The sequence below is a fragment of the Belonocnema kinseyi genome, chromosome 3 (assembly GCF_010883055.1).
Source record: "Belonocnema kinseyi isolate 2016_QV_RU_SX_M_011 chromosome 3, B_treatae_v1, whole genome shotgun sequence".
NCBI classification, from domain to species: Eukaryota; Metazoa; Arthropoda; class Insecta; order Hymenoptera; family Cynipidae; genus Belonocnema; species Belonocnema kinseyi.
The window spans coordinates 61,653,983-61,673,844 of NC_046659.1; the positions used below are offsets into that span (position 1 = coordinate 61,653,983).

General features: G+C 36.9%; 1 protein-coding gene across 4 annotated transcripts in view; it reads right to left on the reverse strand.

The window, feature by feature from the left end:
- LOC117168827 overlaps nucleotides 1–19,862 on the reverse strand; it is a 36,955-nt gene that overhangs the window by 12,535 nt on the left and 4,558 nt on the right. For all 4 annotated transcript variants that reach the window (XM_033354676.1, XM_033354674.1, XM_033354677.1 and 1 more), the window contains exons 2-5: nucleotides 9,657–10,422; nucleotides 9,443–9,509; nucleotides 9,056–9,117; nucleotides 1,472–7,698 (exon numbers count right to left, since the gene is read on the reverse strand). In XM_033354676.1, the coding sequence (XP_033210567.1) occupies nucleotides 1,472–7,698; nucleotides 9,056–9,117; nucleotides 9,443–9,509; nucleotides 9,657–10,405 (7,105 nt within the window). In that variant the 5' untranslated portion in view covers nucleotides 10,406–10,422. The remainder of the gene's footprint in view (nucleotides 1–1,471; nucleotides 7,699–9,055; nucleotides 9,118–9,442; nucleotides 9,510–9,656; nucleotides 10,423–19,862) is intronic.

The following is a 19,862-nucleotide window of genomic DNA, read 5'->3' on the forward strand; positions in this document are numbered from 1 at the left end:
AGAGGACATAGGCTCCTATATAAGACCCTACATAGGTTCCTTTATTAGACCCTATGCAGATGCGCAGTAGTTTTTATTTAATCGCAAAAAACAATATTAAAATTTTTTAAAAATTATAAAAACAAGGAAATAAGAATTAGTATAATTTAATTTTTATGCATATTATGAATTGTAATTCATTTATTGAAATGAACATGTTTTAGAGTAGCTTAGAATACAATTTAAAGCAAAATAAGAAACAAATACAAAAATAATCATGATAAATAAAATTTGCTTTTTATTTTGCAATTTTTAAATAAGTAATCCCTGGCAGAGTTACATAAAAAATGTATTATAATTGATATAAAAGTGTTGTGTATAATGTAGAAAAGTTGACATGTTGGGCAAAATCGAGTTCGAAGCAGGAAATACGTGATGAGAATGTGTTCGTTAAAGCCAAAAGAGCTTTAACAAAAGAGAGTCAAAATCACCAAATTACAGTTGTCGTTCCGTTCACCTTTGATTTTAAAAGGTATGTGCCCGAATGCGAAAGAAATGCAAAGACTAAGCGCGGACTGCGATTGCCATCAGTCGCGTGCCGTAGCGTAGGTGCGCTCAAACTCTCGAGCTAAGCTTTTTTAACGAAAGAGAATTCACAATCACAAAATTACAGTGGTGGATGTTTTGAGTCTTAATTTTAAAATGTTTGCGCAAGAATGTGCAAAAATAAAAAGACCGAGCGCGTAGCGCTAGGTAAATACATAATCGAGCGCGAAGCGCGAGAATCAAGTTGCGCGCCTTAGGCGCGCTCAAACTTGCGAGCCGCGCGCGCATTGCGCGACGAGATTGTACCCGCGTGGCGGGCAGATTTTTTAAAATTTATTTCGAATAGGTGCGTAACGAGACATTTTCAGTACTTTTTTATTTGTATTTCTAATCGAAGTCGCATAAAATATAGAAACTTTACTAAACTGTGCTTTGATATAAGCTCTTTACTGAGATAATTTTAGAAAAAATGTATGATTCAAAGGAAAAGAGAAAAGTGACTGGGACTTAAAGTGGTACACTTTTTGGCAATCATCCCAATGCAGCTTAAAAATTGAAATATGCAAAAGTATTCGAATCTACAAATTGAACAGTTTGATATTTTCGGCACTTGAAATTAAAAATATTCAAGATTAATGATGAATATATTAGAAACTTAAATATTTCAACGATTCCAGAAAAGCATTTAAAACTGTACATATATTTCAATATGTCACTTTTTTATTTAACACCTTAAAAATAAGCATACAAAATTTAATAATGCTGAATGAAACATTTTAAACTCACTGCCAGTCAACTTAAACAAAAGTTTCTATTTAAAAGCTTAAAATTGCGCTATTTCAAACTGGAGTCATAGCGAACTTGCTTTTTTTATGTTCGATATTAATTTTTAATGCAATAGCAGTGCCTAAAAATACATTCAAACATAGTTTTAAAATCAACATACCAGCAACAGGAGAAGTAGCCTCCGGTGTTTCTGTAGGAGGTTCAGGGACAGAAAGCATATCTCCACTAAAACGTCTTGGTCTCAAGAACAACTTTGGTGGACTTGAACCCTCCATCCTCGATTCTAGACTCTGGACCTCTTGAACCAGCGGTAGATTCTGTAGTCCTGATAGTGATTTCCTCTTGAAAGATGTAATTGGTAGCACATCAGGTGCCTTCGGAATTTCCTTTCTCGAAGAACTTTTATCCGAATTTGCTGCATCATCAGCAGCCATCTCAGCACCCGTAGACTCTAAAGGTTTCGAACTCTGAATCTGAGCAGCAAGCCTCTGAATAGTTGTCACCATCGAATCATTAGACTGATTCCTGATGTCAGTAGTTTCCTTCAGCAAGTCATTAACATCAGTCGCATCTTCATTTTCAGAGCTGGATTCATATTCATATCGCAAACTTGGATGCTCACTATCGCTCGCTTCATCTTCCTGAGGTTCATTCTCAACATCTAAAGGATCCTTCAACTTCGATGACTTATCTTTCTCACTCACGTCTAGAACTTCTCGAGAATCAGAAATATCAGCATTAGATAGCGATTCTGCACATAATAAATTATCTGATTCCTCATTCAAGGACTCAACGATCCTCAAATTAGATTCAGGTGAATCTAGATCGCCTCTAAAATCGCTTTCAGCACTTTGAGGTTCTTCAGTCGTGTCCATTCTATCCTTAAGTTTGTCGATAATCGAGAGTCCCTTCTTCGCCTCATTCTTATTGACTTTAATGCCCATGTTTTCCACTATTTCCTGCATTTTCTTCTTCCTCTCGAGCTCGAGTTCTTTATCCTTCTTTTCATACTCAGGAGGACAAACGAAAGCGCTCAAGTTACTCTTTCTAGCTTCCTTCTCTGCCTCTTCTTTCTCTACCTCAGCATCCAAATGATCAGGCAAAGTAACTTGCGGTTCCTCCGCTTCAACCCTGTTTCTTCTACTTGATCTTGTGCTTCTCTTCTCTACGTTTGTGCTTTCAGCTTCCTCTTCCGGGAGCGAAATTTCGACAGCTTTCTCTGAAGTCTCTGGAACGTCTACAACGTTCTCACCAGGTGCATCCAGAGACATATTTATCTTCACAATCTTAGTACTGGGTTCATGCATGTGCCAGGTTTTTATATGATTTTCCACATTGTTCAATCTAAGCTGTACGAAGTTACACAACGAGCACATGTATCCATAGAGACGATTTTCTTGCGGGACCTTTTGTTCAACTACCGCTTCGTGAATAGTTCTTCCAAGCTTCTTACAATTCTTGTAGTAGTGCATCTTTATTGTAGATCTCACGATTGATTGGTAATTGCACTCAATGCATTTAAACCTATATTCGCCTGTGTGTGAAGTAACATGTTCGTAAGCAGACTCCATAGATTCCTCTTTTCTACCCTTGATTTTATAAGGACAGAACCTACAGCTGAAATGGTAGTCTTTCTTATTTGTCGGAAGAAGGCAAGTTTTCTCGAAATCGTTGTCGTTTGATTCCTGGACCGCACATTTCGCTTCCAAAGCTTTGAGTCGCGAAACTGATACTTCCTTATCTGGATGAACTGTTTTGTAATGATGAACGATAGTCTTTCCAGAGAATAAGCAAAGTAAACACTTGGCCTTTTCCTGACCATAGCAGACGTAATCGATTAACTGACTGACGTCCACGTTGATTGGAAGTACTTGGTTATTCACGCTGTCGTCTACTATCTTCAAATCACTTTCGTCTGGTGATTCAACTTCTATGATCGAATCTTCTTTCTTCACAATGCGATCCAAATCCTCCGATTTTATTTCCTGCTTTACAACTGTTTCCTTTTCCTTGGTACTCGAAGAATCCTTTTGTTCTTGTTCCTCAGGATGATCGGGCTCAGCTTTCACAGTCGGCGTGACATCGGCACAGTGCATTTGTTGTGTGACTTCATGATCCTCCACAACTTCTATCGAAGGTCTTCTGATGGCAGTTTCTTCGGATTGCAAGAGAGCAACTTGCTTCGCTTGTGCTTGAAGCTGCTTCTTCCTCCTCTTTGCCTTGGAAACAATACCCAAACGCCAAGCACTTTTCTTTTTCTTCTTTTTCGGTGGCGGTTTTTTCCTGACTTTATCAGTAGGTGGAGAATCTTCTACCGTCTCCGCAACTTCACCACCTTTCTCAAGTAATTGCTGGGAAGTTTTAGCCATCTCATCTGCCTTCTTCGAGGCAACACTGCTCGACAAAGAAATATCAGAAGTGAGACTCTCGTCATCAGTAGCCTGTGCTTCATCTTCCTTATTAGAAAGAGGCATAATCTTTTTTCTTGCAGCTGCACCAGACCTCGTCCTTGGTCTCTTAGTTATTTCTTCCTTAGAGTGGTCAACAGTTGGACTATCGGGAGAGACTGTTATCTCTGAAGCATCCACACTAAAGCTTTCATCAGACGAACTTTCATTCGCTTTAGCTACTTCTTCTAGAGTCAAGATGTCGGCTCTCTGGAGGAGAATATGTGGCTCTAGCGCCAAGTCGCTGGCTTGTCGTTTACTCTTAGGTCCTAACATTTTCTTCTTCTTGACTGGTTCCTTTCTAACAGCTAAAGGCTGATCTTCCTCGGCCTCTGAATTTGACACAAACTCCTTGGAAACTGTCTTCTTTGCACATTTAGGTCCAGCTTTATTTTTTGTTTTAGACTTAACTGGCTCATTTATTTCGGCCGATTCCTTGGCACTTTCGCTGGCAAGATTGGAAGAATTAGGACTAGCAGTGGTAGTAGCTGTTGTTACTGCTTGCGATTCTTTAGCCAATCTACAGGTCCTTTGACCAGCGGTTATGATTCCTGAACTGATGTAATCCTTCAAGTCTTCCTGTAATCTCTCTAGAGAATTTTTTCTTCTGGGTTTTGCTCTCGTCTTTGGAGCTGTAGGTTCCGCAATAAGGGATTCGTTAGATTCCTTGGTCTCTCCCTCTTTTATTAGTTCAGGTTGTTCTTTTAAACCCTTTAATTTTTCATCTTTTTTTGCCACATCTTCGCCTTCTACTTTCTTTGTGTCTTCTTTTGTTTCTTTTTTAGATTCCTTATCCGCGTCCTCCTCAGGTTCTTTCGCTGCACCAGGCCTCTTTCTCAGTTTCCTACGCATCTTTGGTTCCTCGGCCTCTTTTTCTTCGTTCATAGGTGGTTCTACTTTTTCTATTCTCTTGGCAAGAGGTTCTCCTTCGGAGTCAGAAGAGTCAGATTCAATCACTCGTCTCTTCTTCATCATAGGTTTCTTCTTCTTCGTAACTCGTTCATTTTTACCAGAATCGGAACCATCCGAATCTGATTGAACCAACTGCCTGAACTCACTCAATTCCTCATTTTCAAAGACCTTCTTGAATTTCTCGTACATTTTTTCATTCTTCAACAATTTCCTTCCACCTTCTTGCATAATTATCATATTTATGAAATTTTTCAAATCCTCGACAGTTTTTAGGCGAGATTTTTCGGCTTCAGATGATGCCGTCGCTTCTTGTTCCTTAGTCTTCGCAGGTTCGACAACTTCCTCTTGTTTCTTTGCCTTCTTTTTATCCTTATCCTCTTTGTCTTTTTCCTTATCTCTATCTTTTTCTTTATCCTTCTCTCTATCCTTTCTTGAACTAGTCTTGCTTTGTAAAATTTTGTCCTTTCGATCTCTACTCTTCGAGTCATCATTTTTTAAACTACTTTTCAAATCCTCGTGTCTAGAACTCTTCGTATCCGTCGAGGTAGTTATTTTCGGAGATGATACAGGCCCTGGCTTCTTCAACTTAGGAATTTTAAATTTCTGCAAGACTTGCTGACCAGCAGCTGCTTTAGTATCAACAACACCATAGAGATTTTCCAGAGAGGATTGCGGTTTATCTCCTTTCTCAGCTTCCTGTCGTCTTCTTGATTCTGACTTACGAGACTTCTCTTTACTTTTGCTCCTTTCTTTTTCCTTCGGGTTTCGAGAATCAGATTTGCTGGAGCTCTTGGAACTTTTGTGTAAATCCTTGGCATCTGCTTTCTTTGACTCCTTTTCTTTATCTACTGCTTTCGGCTTTTCTTTTGCTGCTAATCTTGGATCTTTTTTCGTTGTGAGATCCCTTGTCGTAGTTGAATCTTTCGAATTAGTTGAATCTTTTTTCGTTGTTGAATCTTTTGGACTAGTGGAATCTTTTGTAGTATTTAAATCTTTTATAACAATTACATCTTTTGAAATTGTAGAATCTTTTGTAGTAGTTGATTCCTTTGTAGTAGTCTGATCTTTTGCAGCTGTTTGATCTCTGACAGTACTTGTATCTTTCGCTACTTCTTTGATTTGATTAGGGCTCGAAACTAAAGGTTCTAATCTCATTCGAGGATCCCTGCTGAATCGATTTCGATTATCCCAATCGTTGTGCCTCTCTCGCTCTGGTAGTCTTTCCCGTTCTTGTAGTCTTTCCCGATCCCAGTCCGTTTGCCTGTCCCTGTCCCAGTCTGATTGCCTGTCCCTATCCCAGTCCCAATCAGATTGTCTCTCTCGATCCCACTCTGGTCGGTGAACGTCTCGCAAGTTACTCATAGATCGAGGATCTCTATTGAGAACTTGTCGATGATTTCTAATGGCATCGCAAGGCCTGTTCCAAGATGGAGGGTTTTGGTGTCCGTATTGCATCGAGTTGGTGTTAAAGTTATCGAGAGGAGATGGACCGTGCGGATATTGTTGACGTTGTGGATGCTGAGGATGTTGTGGATAATTCATTTGAGAATCATAAGCAGAATAAGGAGCAGCAGGTCTCATGAGTGGCATTACGTTATTAGCGTAACCAGCATTCTGAGCCATATTTGGATTCCTATTCAGATTCATATTCGGATTCCTGTTAATATTCATGTTAGGATTCAAATTAGGGTTTATAGTTGGATTCATGTCCCACGAATCTGTATGCATATTTGAATCTCTGGGCATTCCATAAGGATTTGGCGTGCCTGGCATAGGAATATTTGACCCGTAATTCCACTGATTACCGCTTCCCGCAGGGTTATAATCGTTTGCAGGGGTAACAGGCGTTGTATGAATTGGACTCGAAAGTGCAGAAAGTGTAGCCGGGTTTATATTAAAATCATGAAGAGAATATAAATCCCCTACAGGTGGTCGAGGAGGAATTACAGCCTTGTCCTTTGCCAGCCTTGGGTCCAAATTTTTCTCCTTTAACATTCTCGCGCGTATTCGCGGATCGACGGGAGCTTCAGGCGAAGGACTGCGGTCCTTGGCACCAGTAATAAAGGCATCTAGTTTGAGAGTCATAGGAGCTATCTTTACGTTTCCGGTTTGCTTTCTACGTATAGGTGTTACTGTTTCAAGTTCTTGAGCCTTGGCTGCCTCTTTCTCCTTTTCAGCATCCTTCTCATCTTTAGTCTGCTGCTGCTGTTGAAATCCGTCTTTCAAAATCTTACTTTGATTTTTTATCAAGTCCTCTAAATCTGCCATAGAAATTAATGGTATATCATTTACTTTCGGTGGAGCTACAATCGGTTGAATTGCAGGCGGAGGCACAGGTTGTGGAGGTTCTTCCGGCTTTTTCGGCGAATTAGATCTTTCTTCGCAGAAAAGTTCAGGGTCTGGAGACTGAAGGCCCATTTCTGGAACATTCAAAGGGGAATCTGTTCGAGGATTCGTGTCATTCAGATCAGCATCAAAACTATCATAACTATCATCATCCACAAAAACTTCGTCCAGCTGTTTATTTTCTACTGGTTTTGGAGGTGGAGTATAAGGTCTAGGAACAGGGGCGGCTCTCTTGGAAATATTATTGCCGACGAGTTTTGCTGCTGTTACCACGTCGTGACCAGTGACAATTATTGGTTTCCAAGTGTGCATATCTTGTTTGGGTGATGATGGTTTTTCCTCGAGCATTTCCCATTCTTCGTCAATACTCATGTCACTATCACGCTTCGAGGACTGTGGAATCGCCCCGCGGCTGATCGACTGAACTGAATTATCGTCCGTGTCATCGTTTGAATTCTCTGACGCATCAAAAATTTCGCCATCTTCAGGACTTTCAGCTTGACTTTCCAAGTGTTCGATAATAGCGTCATTATCAATGTCATCGTCGACAGGAACGAAACTATCGTTAGGACTAAACGGAGGGGTTGGACTAGACGAGGGACTAGACATTGGACTCATACCTCCTTCCTCAAAAGTGGCGTCCAAATTGCCGATTTGGTGAAATCGTGTGTTACGGAGCGATCTACAAAATACGTAAAAAATAATAAGTAAAAAATAAACAAGAAAGGGAGTGTTTACATATGAAGTCACGCTTTATTTCAAGCTTTTTACCCACCCCCTTACCCCTTGTCACGCTCAGTCACGAATTAACGAAGCCCCACTTATAATATTACGTCACGTTCTTTCGACCCCCCCCCCTTCACAGTTATTAAAATAATTATAAAATACTTTTCGCACAATCTTCGCAAATATGGGAATCAAACGTTACATGAACATAAGGGGCCGTTCACAAAATACGTGATACATTTTTCAGGAACTTCTGACCCTCCTCCCCACCCTGCGTGATACTTTCTCCATTGGTCTTAACATGGAGAATGATACTTCGGCAGACCCCCACCCGCCCCTAAACGTATCACGTATTTTGTGAATGACCCCTAATCAAAAAGATGAACCTGATTATTAACACTTTTTTATTCTTCTCAAAGAACATATTAAACAGGTAGGATATACGAGTATATGGACTTAATACTTTTCAGGTTGTCAATTAAAAACAAGAAAACCCTCTGTGACATCACGCGCAGAATGACTCGTCCCTCTAGATTTTACGATTTGTCACGCTTGGCAAGAACCCCCCTCTCCTGCCCCTCGGTGCGTGACATCATAAGTGAACGCTCCCAAATGTATACTCCTAATTTTTTTTTTATATTTTCATTTTAATAGAAACTTGTTATTAATATAATCAAAAGAAATTTTTTAAATAATATTTGCTATTTTAGAGGGCTTAAGGTTAATTAAAATAAGTTTGCAAGTTCAAACGGCTTTTTTGTATTTGGTATTAGACGGGGAGTCTTTGATATAAAAAAAAATTATTGTACGCATACCAAAAACATGTTTTTAAACTTGCAGAATTTGCGAATGCACATTCTCAGAATCGGAGAAAAAATAATAACCATAAGAATTTACACAAGATTCAGCAAAAGTAAATCAAACTTAAAAGGAATACAAAGTAATTTTACAAACGTAGACTGAACGCTCAAACATTCATTTGATTGATTCTTATGTTTTCTACGGAAATAACTTTCCTTTTAGGTTCGATTTATGTGAGTGCATAATTGCGAGTCGGCTTATTTTTGCACAAGACTTTTTTGCCTTTATTTTTTCAAGTATATATCCTGCAAAATATTTTGAAAACGAAACAAAGAGTTGTTTATGTTACTGCATCATCTTGCAAATAAAAATCTTGGAAGCTGACAATTTTAATTTTATCTTAATTTTTCTTTTAATTCTCATTATTCTAAGAATGAAACATTTATTATTTATGACTTAGTTTTTAAATTATTAATATAAAATTGTAGTTTAAGATTTTCTGTAATACTCACGATGAAACAGTTGAAAGACTATCGTCATTGGGTGCTTCTATATTGGTTTCTTCTCTCAGTACCTGAAATTCGGGTAAAATCATACAAATTAAAAATCAAAACAACAAAATTTATCACAAAGTTTACCAGAATGAAATATATACAGAAAAACTAATACTGAACAATATGTCTTGCTAAATGTTAACCCGAAGTGAAAAAATTAACGAATTTCACTGAAAAGGTGATAAGTTACTGTCAAATGACTTGGAAACAACTTCAGCCAGGCAGAAAAAAAAGAATACTGAACAGAGACGATCGATATGAGAAAAGAAGGGCGCAAAGAATCTTATTAATTTAATATTCGAAGGCATCCTTAATATCCATTCATTATTTTCGATTCATATTTACCTCTCCTACTTTGTGATATAATTTCTCCAGTACGTCTTCACATCTTTGTAAAGTTTCCATTTTCAACCTGTGTAATTAAAAAATTAAAGTTATATGCACTGCAGTTAAAAATACTTGTAATCAGATGATACTTAATTAGTATGTTCATTTTAATTGATTTTTATGAATTTAATATTTTTAAATTTAAGACATATAAGAGGCTAAAAACACGTACTTTTTCTTGGACTGAGTCAGTACTTCATAGAGACATTCCATCTTCTTCAGAGACTTCAGATCATTCATTTGACGATGCTTTTCAATCATCATCTCCAGGAATGGAATATACCTTTTTACATCCGAGAACCTTCTGTCGTATTCTTCGTCGTCACTACCTAAGAGCTGATGCGCATCCAAATCAATATCCTCAGACATCGACTTCGATAAGTCGTCCATATGATCGTGCATAAAGGTCCTTCCAGTTTCTATCGTTAGCAAGAAGTTATTTGCATCATCGTTAAAATTTACATTCGCTAATCTCTTGTCGAGACTATCCTGACATGCACGAATTTCTTTTTCATGTTTCTCCCTGTGTTTCTTTTCTTTATGTCTTTTCCGTTCAGACCTGTCTTTTTTTTCTGACTTGTGTTTCTTGTCCTTGTGCTTCTTGCTTTTCTTTGGATTTTCGGGTGGTAATTCAATGTCTGCTAGATTTATGGTTTCGATATATTGAGACACATCGATCTTGTTGGTAGGTTTTTCTTCCTCGGTTTCAACTCTACCTTTGGTCGCTGTAGCAGCAGGGCGAGTCTGATCGAAAGGTGGAGGTTTATCTGAATTTTCGTCTTCGTCAAAGTTACACAGCAATGCAGGCTCAGTTGCATGTGGACTAGGTGTTCTTCTGAACCGGCGAGTTCTGCCGAACATGTCAACTTTGTCGAACTTGCTCACGACATCATACTTCTTTAATACGTTGAACCTCCTCATTGTGTCGTTTGTAAATTCTGTAATTTAAATATTAACAACATTTACTTTCTGTTGAAAACGTAGAATAATTACTTTTCTAATCGACTTGGGGCTTTAGTTAAAAGTCTATTCAACGAGCAGAACTTGAAATAAAATAATTACTTATTAGAAAATAACTAGAACAAAATTTAAAAAAATATTTCAACCCAGGTTTATGAGATTTTCGGTTCTTTTATGTTAAACGCAACAGTCTAAAACATCAGAATGTATTTATTTCTCATGAATGAGTAAAGCTTGACAGTGCTAGTGATGAAAATCCTTTAACAGAAATATCATACACGGATGATTCATTTTATAGATTATACATGAAAACCTACAGAATATACGAAAAATAAAGATAAGGTTAAAACAAATGTTAACCTGAATAGCTACGTTAAGGTTGGCAGTTTTTGGACAAAATATAGTTTATCCACTATCATTTATTATTATTACGCCTTTTTAATTTAAAAAACCACTGTAAAACAGAGTTTTTGCATGAGTACATATACCGTCAGCCGATTGCACTTCACTGGGCATGACCTGTGAACATTTTTCTTTTGCTAATGCGGGATTATAAACAATGTATGAATTTAATCACAGCTAGTGAACCCGCGGCTGCACCCGACTTTTGTAGAAGTACTCACATTTTCCTCGACCTTTGGCTAGGAGAGAGGAAAACTGCAGAAAACCATCTCCCGGAATTTTGCGGCTCCCCGATTTCGAAGCCGAAGTAAAAATGTCATAATTCAAAATAGCGGACAAAAATCCTAAAGTAAATTCGATATGACTGAATGTCACGGGGTCATTGGCCCAAGAAATCATAGAGTAGTAATTTTCATTCATATCAGTTTTGTTTGAAAAATTTTTTATCCATATCGGATCCGTCATTTTAACTTCGAATTCGAAATTAGCGCCCCAAAAGCCTCGGAGTAGTAATATGGAGATAAAAATATAATAGAAAATTATTTCGGAGGTTTCTCGAGGCGTTAATTTATATATTTAATTCGAATTGTAAAAATGGCGGATCGAATATAGACAGAAATTGCAACACAAAACCAATACGACTAAACTACTATTCGGAGATTAAAAAGTTATTGATTTCCAATCCGAAGTCAAAATGTAAACATTCCCAATAGCGGACGAAAGTCTTAAAGTAAATCCAGCATGACTGAAAGCGCAGTCCAATGGGGGACAAGTAGGTAGATTAGCAGAATAGCGAAATAGCGCCTGTCTGCCATTTTGAATGTCGACATTTTGAGTTCAGATTATGAAGATTACTTTTCAGATCGGATTTGGAATTAGGCAGGAATAAATCTACAACAAAAAATTCATGTTACATAAAATATAATACCTAAGCGGGCATGCTAATTGATAAAATAAATTTTTTCCTTTATTAAATCTGAAAATATTAGATAAAATATTACATTATTCCTTAATTCTATTAAGTTTTGGTTAATATAACGTAGAATATCAGGATGGCTGTAAGGTCTGGAATAAGTTGGAGCCTTCTGAAGATCTTGCGTCATTACGATTTGGCCATTATTTTTATTTCATTCCATTTGCGTGTTACTTGTTGAACATCGACTTAAATATGCTTCCTTATCTTTGCATGCACAATTTTACAAAATAACTCAGATAAAGAATAAAAACTCTGAATTAGAATAGAGCCCTAGGTAAAAATAATTTACGTTGAAATCCGCGCCGAACACGCATGAAATCCGGGCGAATTCCACGTGGCGTTATGGAACTTTTTCCCTTTTTAGAGCAGGTTTGTCTTGTTTTAGTAGTATGGCTTGATACAAACCCTTTCAAAAATATTTATACGATATCGTTTATTATACGTGCTTACATTGAAGTTGTTTGATTTAGTAACATATTTTATCACAATAATATTTCTTTGCATCGTAGACAATTTTACTGTGGAAGATTCAACGACACATCGAAACTATAAGCACTTTTTGTCATACACTTGAATTCTGATTGATTAGAAAGCATAAATTGGAAAACGGAAGAAAGAATATCGTTTTTGAAATACAAGGGACGAAATAGACCAGAGCACCATCGCGGCGTTAATATTCATTGCTTTCTATAAAGTTATTAAAACGTGGAATTTATGCATTTTTAAATTTTCAAGTCCGATATTTATTGTAGTTATATCACATTTCCATATGTATTAATTCTTGCGATAAGATAATGAGTTATGAATTTAAATATTTTTCTAATAAGCTATATTTGGAAGGCGATATCCCACGTCCCAGTGGGCACAACATTTGGCGACGTCTTTACGACATCTTATGTCCATGTCGTTTCGCTGTCTTTTCGATATCGTAAAGACATCTTCAGATCATAAGACTTATTTACGATATCGTAAAGACACTTTAACGACATGGACATAGGATGTCCATGTGCCCACTGGGCTACCAAGGTAGCGGTAGCCGCACTTAAAACAAATAAAAGTAGGAAAAATTTTAAGATTTAATAATTTAATGGTTTCATTCCCTGGCATCTTATTCGTTCGAAAAGTAATTTTTTAATATCTAAAGAAAAAAAGAAATAGTATATTGTGTGACAATTGCGGAAAGTAAGAAGTTTTATAAGAGTATGTAATTTTGCAGCACCAGGCAGAGGCGAGACGAAATCGAGCTATCGCCCGAGTGCTGCAGTTAACGCGATCCACAACAGAAAATTCCGAACCGGTTGTACACTATTTTATTTGCTCACTTTAATTAATCATATGTTATTGAAGCAATTTTTAAATTATATTTATTTAAGCACCCCAATGTCTTCGCGCATGCTCGGACGAAAGATATTCGAGATAAAAAGGTCTTCAAATTTCAAATTTTCATACACTAAGTATTTCCACTCATGCTGAAAACGTTATATTTCGGCCTGATAATATTCTATTCTTTTATTGTCAAAAGCTGTTTTTCATATAATTTCTCTTTTAGAACATACATTTTCACGACTTGTGTTAATAGTACGATTTCGCTACAATGCAATCAAAATATTGAACAAGGTCAACACCATTTAAAGTTTTCTGTGTAAGACAGTAACTGAGCCAGACAGACGATGCAACGTTGCTCCCCATCTACTCTACATTATGTGACCGTTCATGAAGAAAGCGACCTCATGCGGAAAAATGGATTTTTAGTTTTTTACACCAATCAACAATTTATTTGTTTTTATTTAAAATAATATATTATTCCTATATCACAACAATTTAAATTACTATTAAACTACAAAGTGAGGACCTCTTCATTTTTCCTGCGCTGGACCGCCACTTCAATCGCTCCTCCTGTAAAATAAAGCAACTTTCCCTTTCTTCGCGGGTTGTCTCATATAGGGAACAGTTCTCAATGATAAAAGATTTTTGTACATTGCTCTGTGTCTATTGAATTGGAACCTGGATTCATGTACGATTTCGGGCATGTCGTGCAGTGTCCTTCATCATAAGTCCAGGTAATCCAAAAGTAAACAGCCAGAGCCTTAGGAACCATTTCTATCAGATTCTTCGATGATTTTTTGTTGTGATATTCATCATTTTTGTTACAGATACCATATTTCTGTAAAACGTCTTATTTTGAGATAACTGATTTCACTTTGCGACAATAACAATTCTAGGAACTCCATACATCCAGGTAACGTAAATCCAGGTTCCAGTATAGGTCATAGAACAAACCCTAAACAGCCTCTTAATCTTTTGGTTCGAAGAGAGTGCTTCGATTGTAATTTTTAGATAGATTAGTGGTCTGCCCAGGAAAAAAGAACTGATAAAAAACGAGTCAGTTTGAATTGCATATCTGTCATTTGTAGATTAAAAGAATGAAAATGTAATCAGTTGGCCACATTTTTAATCGGTCACCTGTGCGCGGTGCTTTAAATCTGCCATTCTACATTCGTGAAAATGTTGAGTGAATAGAGTTGAATGAGACTGACAAACCTGAAATAATTCCTATTAATATTCTACGATTCATTAATGTGCATATGAATGGGTTGAGATTCAATATGAAATGGAGTTTTTAAAAGATCACACCCAATGGTGAAAATACGATGCGCACATAGCAATGTTCAAAAACCGTGAATCTGCCAATTGTAGGTTACCTCAGGTTGAGTTCAAATGAGTGGAATATGCAGTTAAAAATTTTAAAGAATTAGTTTCAAATGAGAAGTATGAAGTGATAAATTTGAATAGGACAAGGCTGATTAATAAAAAATTAAATAATATTGTAATACATTATAATTGCTGCAACAATTTATTTATAAATTCAATTATTATTTAGCTGTAATTCTCTTTTTACAATGGTTTTAATAGATTATCCTGTACAGGAATTATAACATTTACACTGAATTAAGCTCCAGTGACATTCAACTTATTCATTGTACATGCTAATGGCTGCAGGGAGTCCACGTGTTATATAACCTACAGATTGTAACATATTCAATTTTCAGTTTCAGTGACAACGAGCTTTTATAAACTTAAATTAAAAGAAAAAATTCAGCTTTTGATGTGTAAAATATATAAATAAATTTTTAACATTCTAAAGTTGTTTTATGCAAATATGTGAAAAAAAGTTACAAAAAAATGCCTGGAAATAAATAGTCTGTAAATAAAAGTAGACTAGATGTATGCCGGGATTTTCTTAAAAGTTGCCCATTGAACTATTTTTTTAATAAATAATTTAAATTATTTTAATTAAATTTGTTTTATTTAAATTCATATTTTTCTATCGGAACTATCGTTCCCCTATCGGTTAATGCTGATTCATAATTGCTACTGAATGGGTCAGAGGACAAAATTACGTGGCCGATTAAAAAAGTTGATTTCTCATTCAAAACTCACTCTAACCTATGGGCGGCTATCTGTAATTCCAGTGACAGATACGCAATTCAGAAAACCTCAAAACCCATTCAAATGCAAGTGAATGGATTTTTGTTTCCTGGGTGGTATGCTATATAGCCTGAAGCTCTATAGTGTTTAAAAAACGTTGGAAGATGCAAGGTTGTGACAGACTACATTTTTACGACTTCGTAAAGTATTCTTCTACATATTGATACATGTATGAACAAGTGAAAGCTATTAACGTTTATCGAATATGTTTACACATAAATCTGTCCTATGTCGTAGTTTAGGAGGCACGTGATGTTTTTTTTTACTTTTATTCTATCTTCAATTAAGATTATATGTACTATTTAAGTATCATCATTTATTCAATCAAAATCACATTTAGTTTTTAACAAAACGGAAAAAATGCTTTAATTTAAAAGAAACCGAAAAGGAAAATTGGATGCTACTATATTTTCGATATTTCTAAGCAAAATAAGTTACACCAAACTCTCGCTTTCAGTCAAGTGTCAAGGTTGCCTTCAAATAGTCTTGGACTGGTTTCGGGGGGATCGAAACGTAATCTATAAAACGTATCTATATATAAAATGTCGCAACCGCTCTCGCTCTGATCCCTGAGAAACTGAGGGAGCCAGCAGTTCTAGGAAGACTGAGAGCGGGGTGACTGAACGCAAAAGTTTGGTGTAATTTTGAAAATTGAAAATAAAGGGGTTCGTGTTGCAAAAAAAATAATAGGTGTTTGGCGCTTACCTAAGCACCGTTCTACAGGTTCTCCTAGTATCAACCTGCCAGTGTGGATTGAATTCTGATCACAGGAGTTCAGCACCGGTTGGCGCGGATACTGGTCGGATGGGGTGACCAGGGATCTAAATAAACCCCAGGCATCTGTACTAGGGTTCACTTGTGGTCAAACCCTCTGACCAGTCCACCGAGGGACTTGTTCACTCTGAAGTTGAACGTTTCGAACGTTGGAATTATGCTTAAAGTCTTAACGAAATCACGTAAAGCTATGAAAAGTGTGAACTCGTTGTAGCAATGACAAAGTCAGTAAGACTATACTTGGAAGTCGTAAGAATAAGGAAAGAGCCGTCATACAACGTTGTGAGTCAGCACATATGAGCGTAGCGTCGTGTAAAGTCAGAACGAAGTCGTCGAGATCGAATGGTATAAAAATAATCGCCGAGTCATGAAGTCAGGACGGGTTCACTTGTGTGGACTCGTCAGTGTTGTTGGCCACAATTGTAAACCCTACCGCAGGCTACCTGACTTGGGTTTATTTAGTTATCTGACCACCCATCCCACCAGTATCCGCACCCAACGGTGCTGAACTTCTGTGATCAGAATTCAATTCACACTAGGAATATATACTAGGAGAACCTATAACGGTGCATGTTTGCCGTTGCTGTGATGTAGTGGCTGAGTACCTACAGTATTCGGCTTGGTGCTGCCATCTACGATTATTTTTGCATTATAAACCTCATTGGAAATTAAAAATCATGTTAAAGATGCGTTTAAGGATTGAAACTCATCAATGGACTTTAATAGAATGCTCCACAAACGTTCCAAGCAATCCGCTGAAATACAACTGTATCATTAGTTCTCTTGTATTTCTGAAATTGCAAACATGCGACTCAATTCACAGACGAATTTTTGAATTGCAATTGAACGTTGAAAACAAATCACGCTGCTGCACCTTTTAGTCAAAAATTAAGTAACTGTACATATTCTGAAAATTTCACTGTTATAAACGAATTTTTTGCTTAGGCTAGAATAGGATCTAAAATACAAGTACACTCTAATAGGGACGCTTTGATATGGCAAATCGGCATGGGAAAAATAGTTAAAAACAACTCACCAGGATTTTTCCAGATATTCTACCTTAGCAATCTGATCCTGCCACAAACAAAGAACCAGTTGGAAAATTTGAAAGTCTGAAGCCTTAGTGAATCCGAAATCTTGATTAGCAATTTCCAATAGGGATTAATTCACTACTATTTCAAACATAAGGTTTAATTTATTTATTAACTATTCATTTCACGGATATTCCTTATATTTATTCAGACTAAAAATGCATGACTAAACCTGACACTAGAATATATTAGCTGCACTCGCTGGCTGATTTACAATTTTTTGTCAAATGAGAGAAAAGCCTCAAAAATTTCTATCCGAATCAAAAATAAGGATAAAGAATGCAAACATTTCTATTCAACCGGAGCAGATTCGAATTATTCAGATGTTGAGGTCCAATTCAAATGCCCCATTGTGTTTTAAAAGGCGATCGCCCATTCCGCTTTCTTAAAAGGTAAATTTACTCTGACAACCCTTCAATCATTACTTTTTTCCTGGACTGTGCCATATTCGCGATGAGCAAGAAATATTACACGTATTGCATGCGAAACATGCAGTCGAATTATGTTTAATATTTATTAAAAGTGGTGTCCAGCATGAAAGATAAGTGAAATACTGTGTTTCAATGTGGAATTAAATTAACAGGAAGTATTTCAGTTGCAATATGTATTGGCATAGTAGCAAAAAAAATTGTGCATGATGCTTATAGGTTTAGATTCTTGTGTCATATGGGAAAAAATGAACATATGACTTCCCTGTAAAACGGAGATCCTTGAAGTAGATTAAATGACATTGAAAAAATTGTACACTTTAAGGGCATGTAATTCTTAGAAACTTGTCGATTTTACCAGTTTTAGATTCCCCCGGCTTTTTTTCTAGAATAATAAATATTTTGCCTTAAAAATTTGGGAAATGATAGTGAACATGCTAACGGACGTCCCCACACACTTTTTTTGTGGGTTAATTAAAAAAAGTTTTAATTTAGCAAAATGTGATTAATTTGCATAACGCTTAGGAAATAGTATCGATTTTTTCAGTGTTAGATTCCTCCGGCTTTTTTCCTAGGATAAGAAATATTTTCCCTTCCAAATCTGGGAAATCCTCGAAATTTCGAGGTTATGTGTGTTATAATTCACCCGAGCGTTACTTCCAAACTACACAATATTTTTGGCCGAAAACTTTGACTTACAAATAAACTAGTAACTAATCTCCCGGAACTAACCTTGTTTGCAGGTAATCAAAAAAGTTTATTTCAGCAATAATTTACAGATTATCGGAAAGGCAGAGATGAAAAACGACGTAACCTCAAAATAATGCATAAAATTTTTATTTAGCACAATAAATTTTTTTGTTATTATCCCTCAAAAAAGAGTCCAGGGACGTCCGTTATGATATTTTATAGCATCTCCGAATTCAGTTTTTAAAAATGTTCATTTTTGTGGAAAATAAGCCGGGGAAACTGTAAGTATCACATGACCTTAATGCCTATAAATCTAAACAACTTCCATTTTGTCCGAATGGTCATTTAACGGCATTCGAATTCATTGACTGTATTCGAGATATTCGGTCGGAAAAAGCATTAAATGTCATTCGACTTTTTTGGTAATTTAACAGCATTAAAAGACGTTGGTTCCATTCTATGCCTCCGATCATTGAAGGCATTACATGGCATACAACTGATACGGTCATTCAAGTGCAACACAAAGAAGCCACTTTAATGCCATAATTTTTGCGTGGATTCAAAATTATTTGAATAAAAACTTTCGAATCCCAAGAAGCGTATTCGGATAAAAAAACGGAATTTGTTTAGATTTATAGGCATTCAAGTGTAAACTTTTTTTCATGCCATATAATCTACTCCAATGCCCTCCTTTTAACAGGGTTGTCCGAACTGCAGATACGCTTTATTTTATTTGTACGGCAATGCACTTCACCTGCTTTTAAAACAGAAACCCCAAATCTTTGTACTTAATACACAAGAACACACTTACTAGAAGCATCTTCACATTATCAGACAAATTCTTCTTTTTTTGCAACTCTACAGATGCATATTACGATGTGAATATTTACCCAATCGTTTGGTCACGATTGCAGCGAGAGGCTACTCTCTAAGAAATCTCGAAAGCTTAAAACTATTAATGCGCCAGTCTCAATCGAATTCATATAGAGTTCGAAGATTTCTTTAAGATTCTCGGGAGTCCCAAGCTTTCGAAAACCTAAGGCGATCGAGACCACAGGAGAAATCGGAGATTTCTAAGTGGCTAGCCCCTCGGATTCCAGCGCCTCTGTAGGTCATGCTCACCGCGAAAAAAATGGACAGAGAAATGCTATTGAATCAATGGAAGGCTCGACCACCTTCGTTGAAAACAAATACTATTAATCCAAATGAATATTCAATGACACACTAAAGATTAATTTCGGTTAAGGGGCCGTTCAAGTATTACGTAACGCACTGAGGAGACGGGGGGGGGGGGGGGGGGGGGGGGGGGGGGGGGGGGGGGGTCAACTAAATGGTATTGTGCGTTACATGGAGTTTATGTACAGTTTCCTTCGCCAAATTCATGCACAGGAACCGCCAGGATTCGTGTCCAGGATCCTTATAGGTTCTTGTAAAGGAATTTTAAGCTGGGATTCTCTGAATCCCATTATACACATACACCAAACTCTCGATTTCAGGCACCCCGTTCTCAGCCTTCCTAGAACTGCTGGCATACGCAGTTTCTCAGGGGAGTTTGGCGAGAGCGGTTG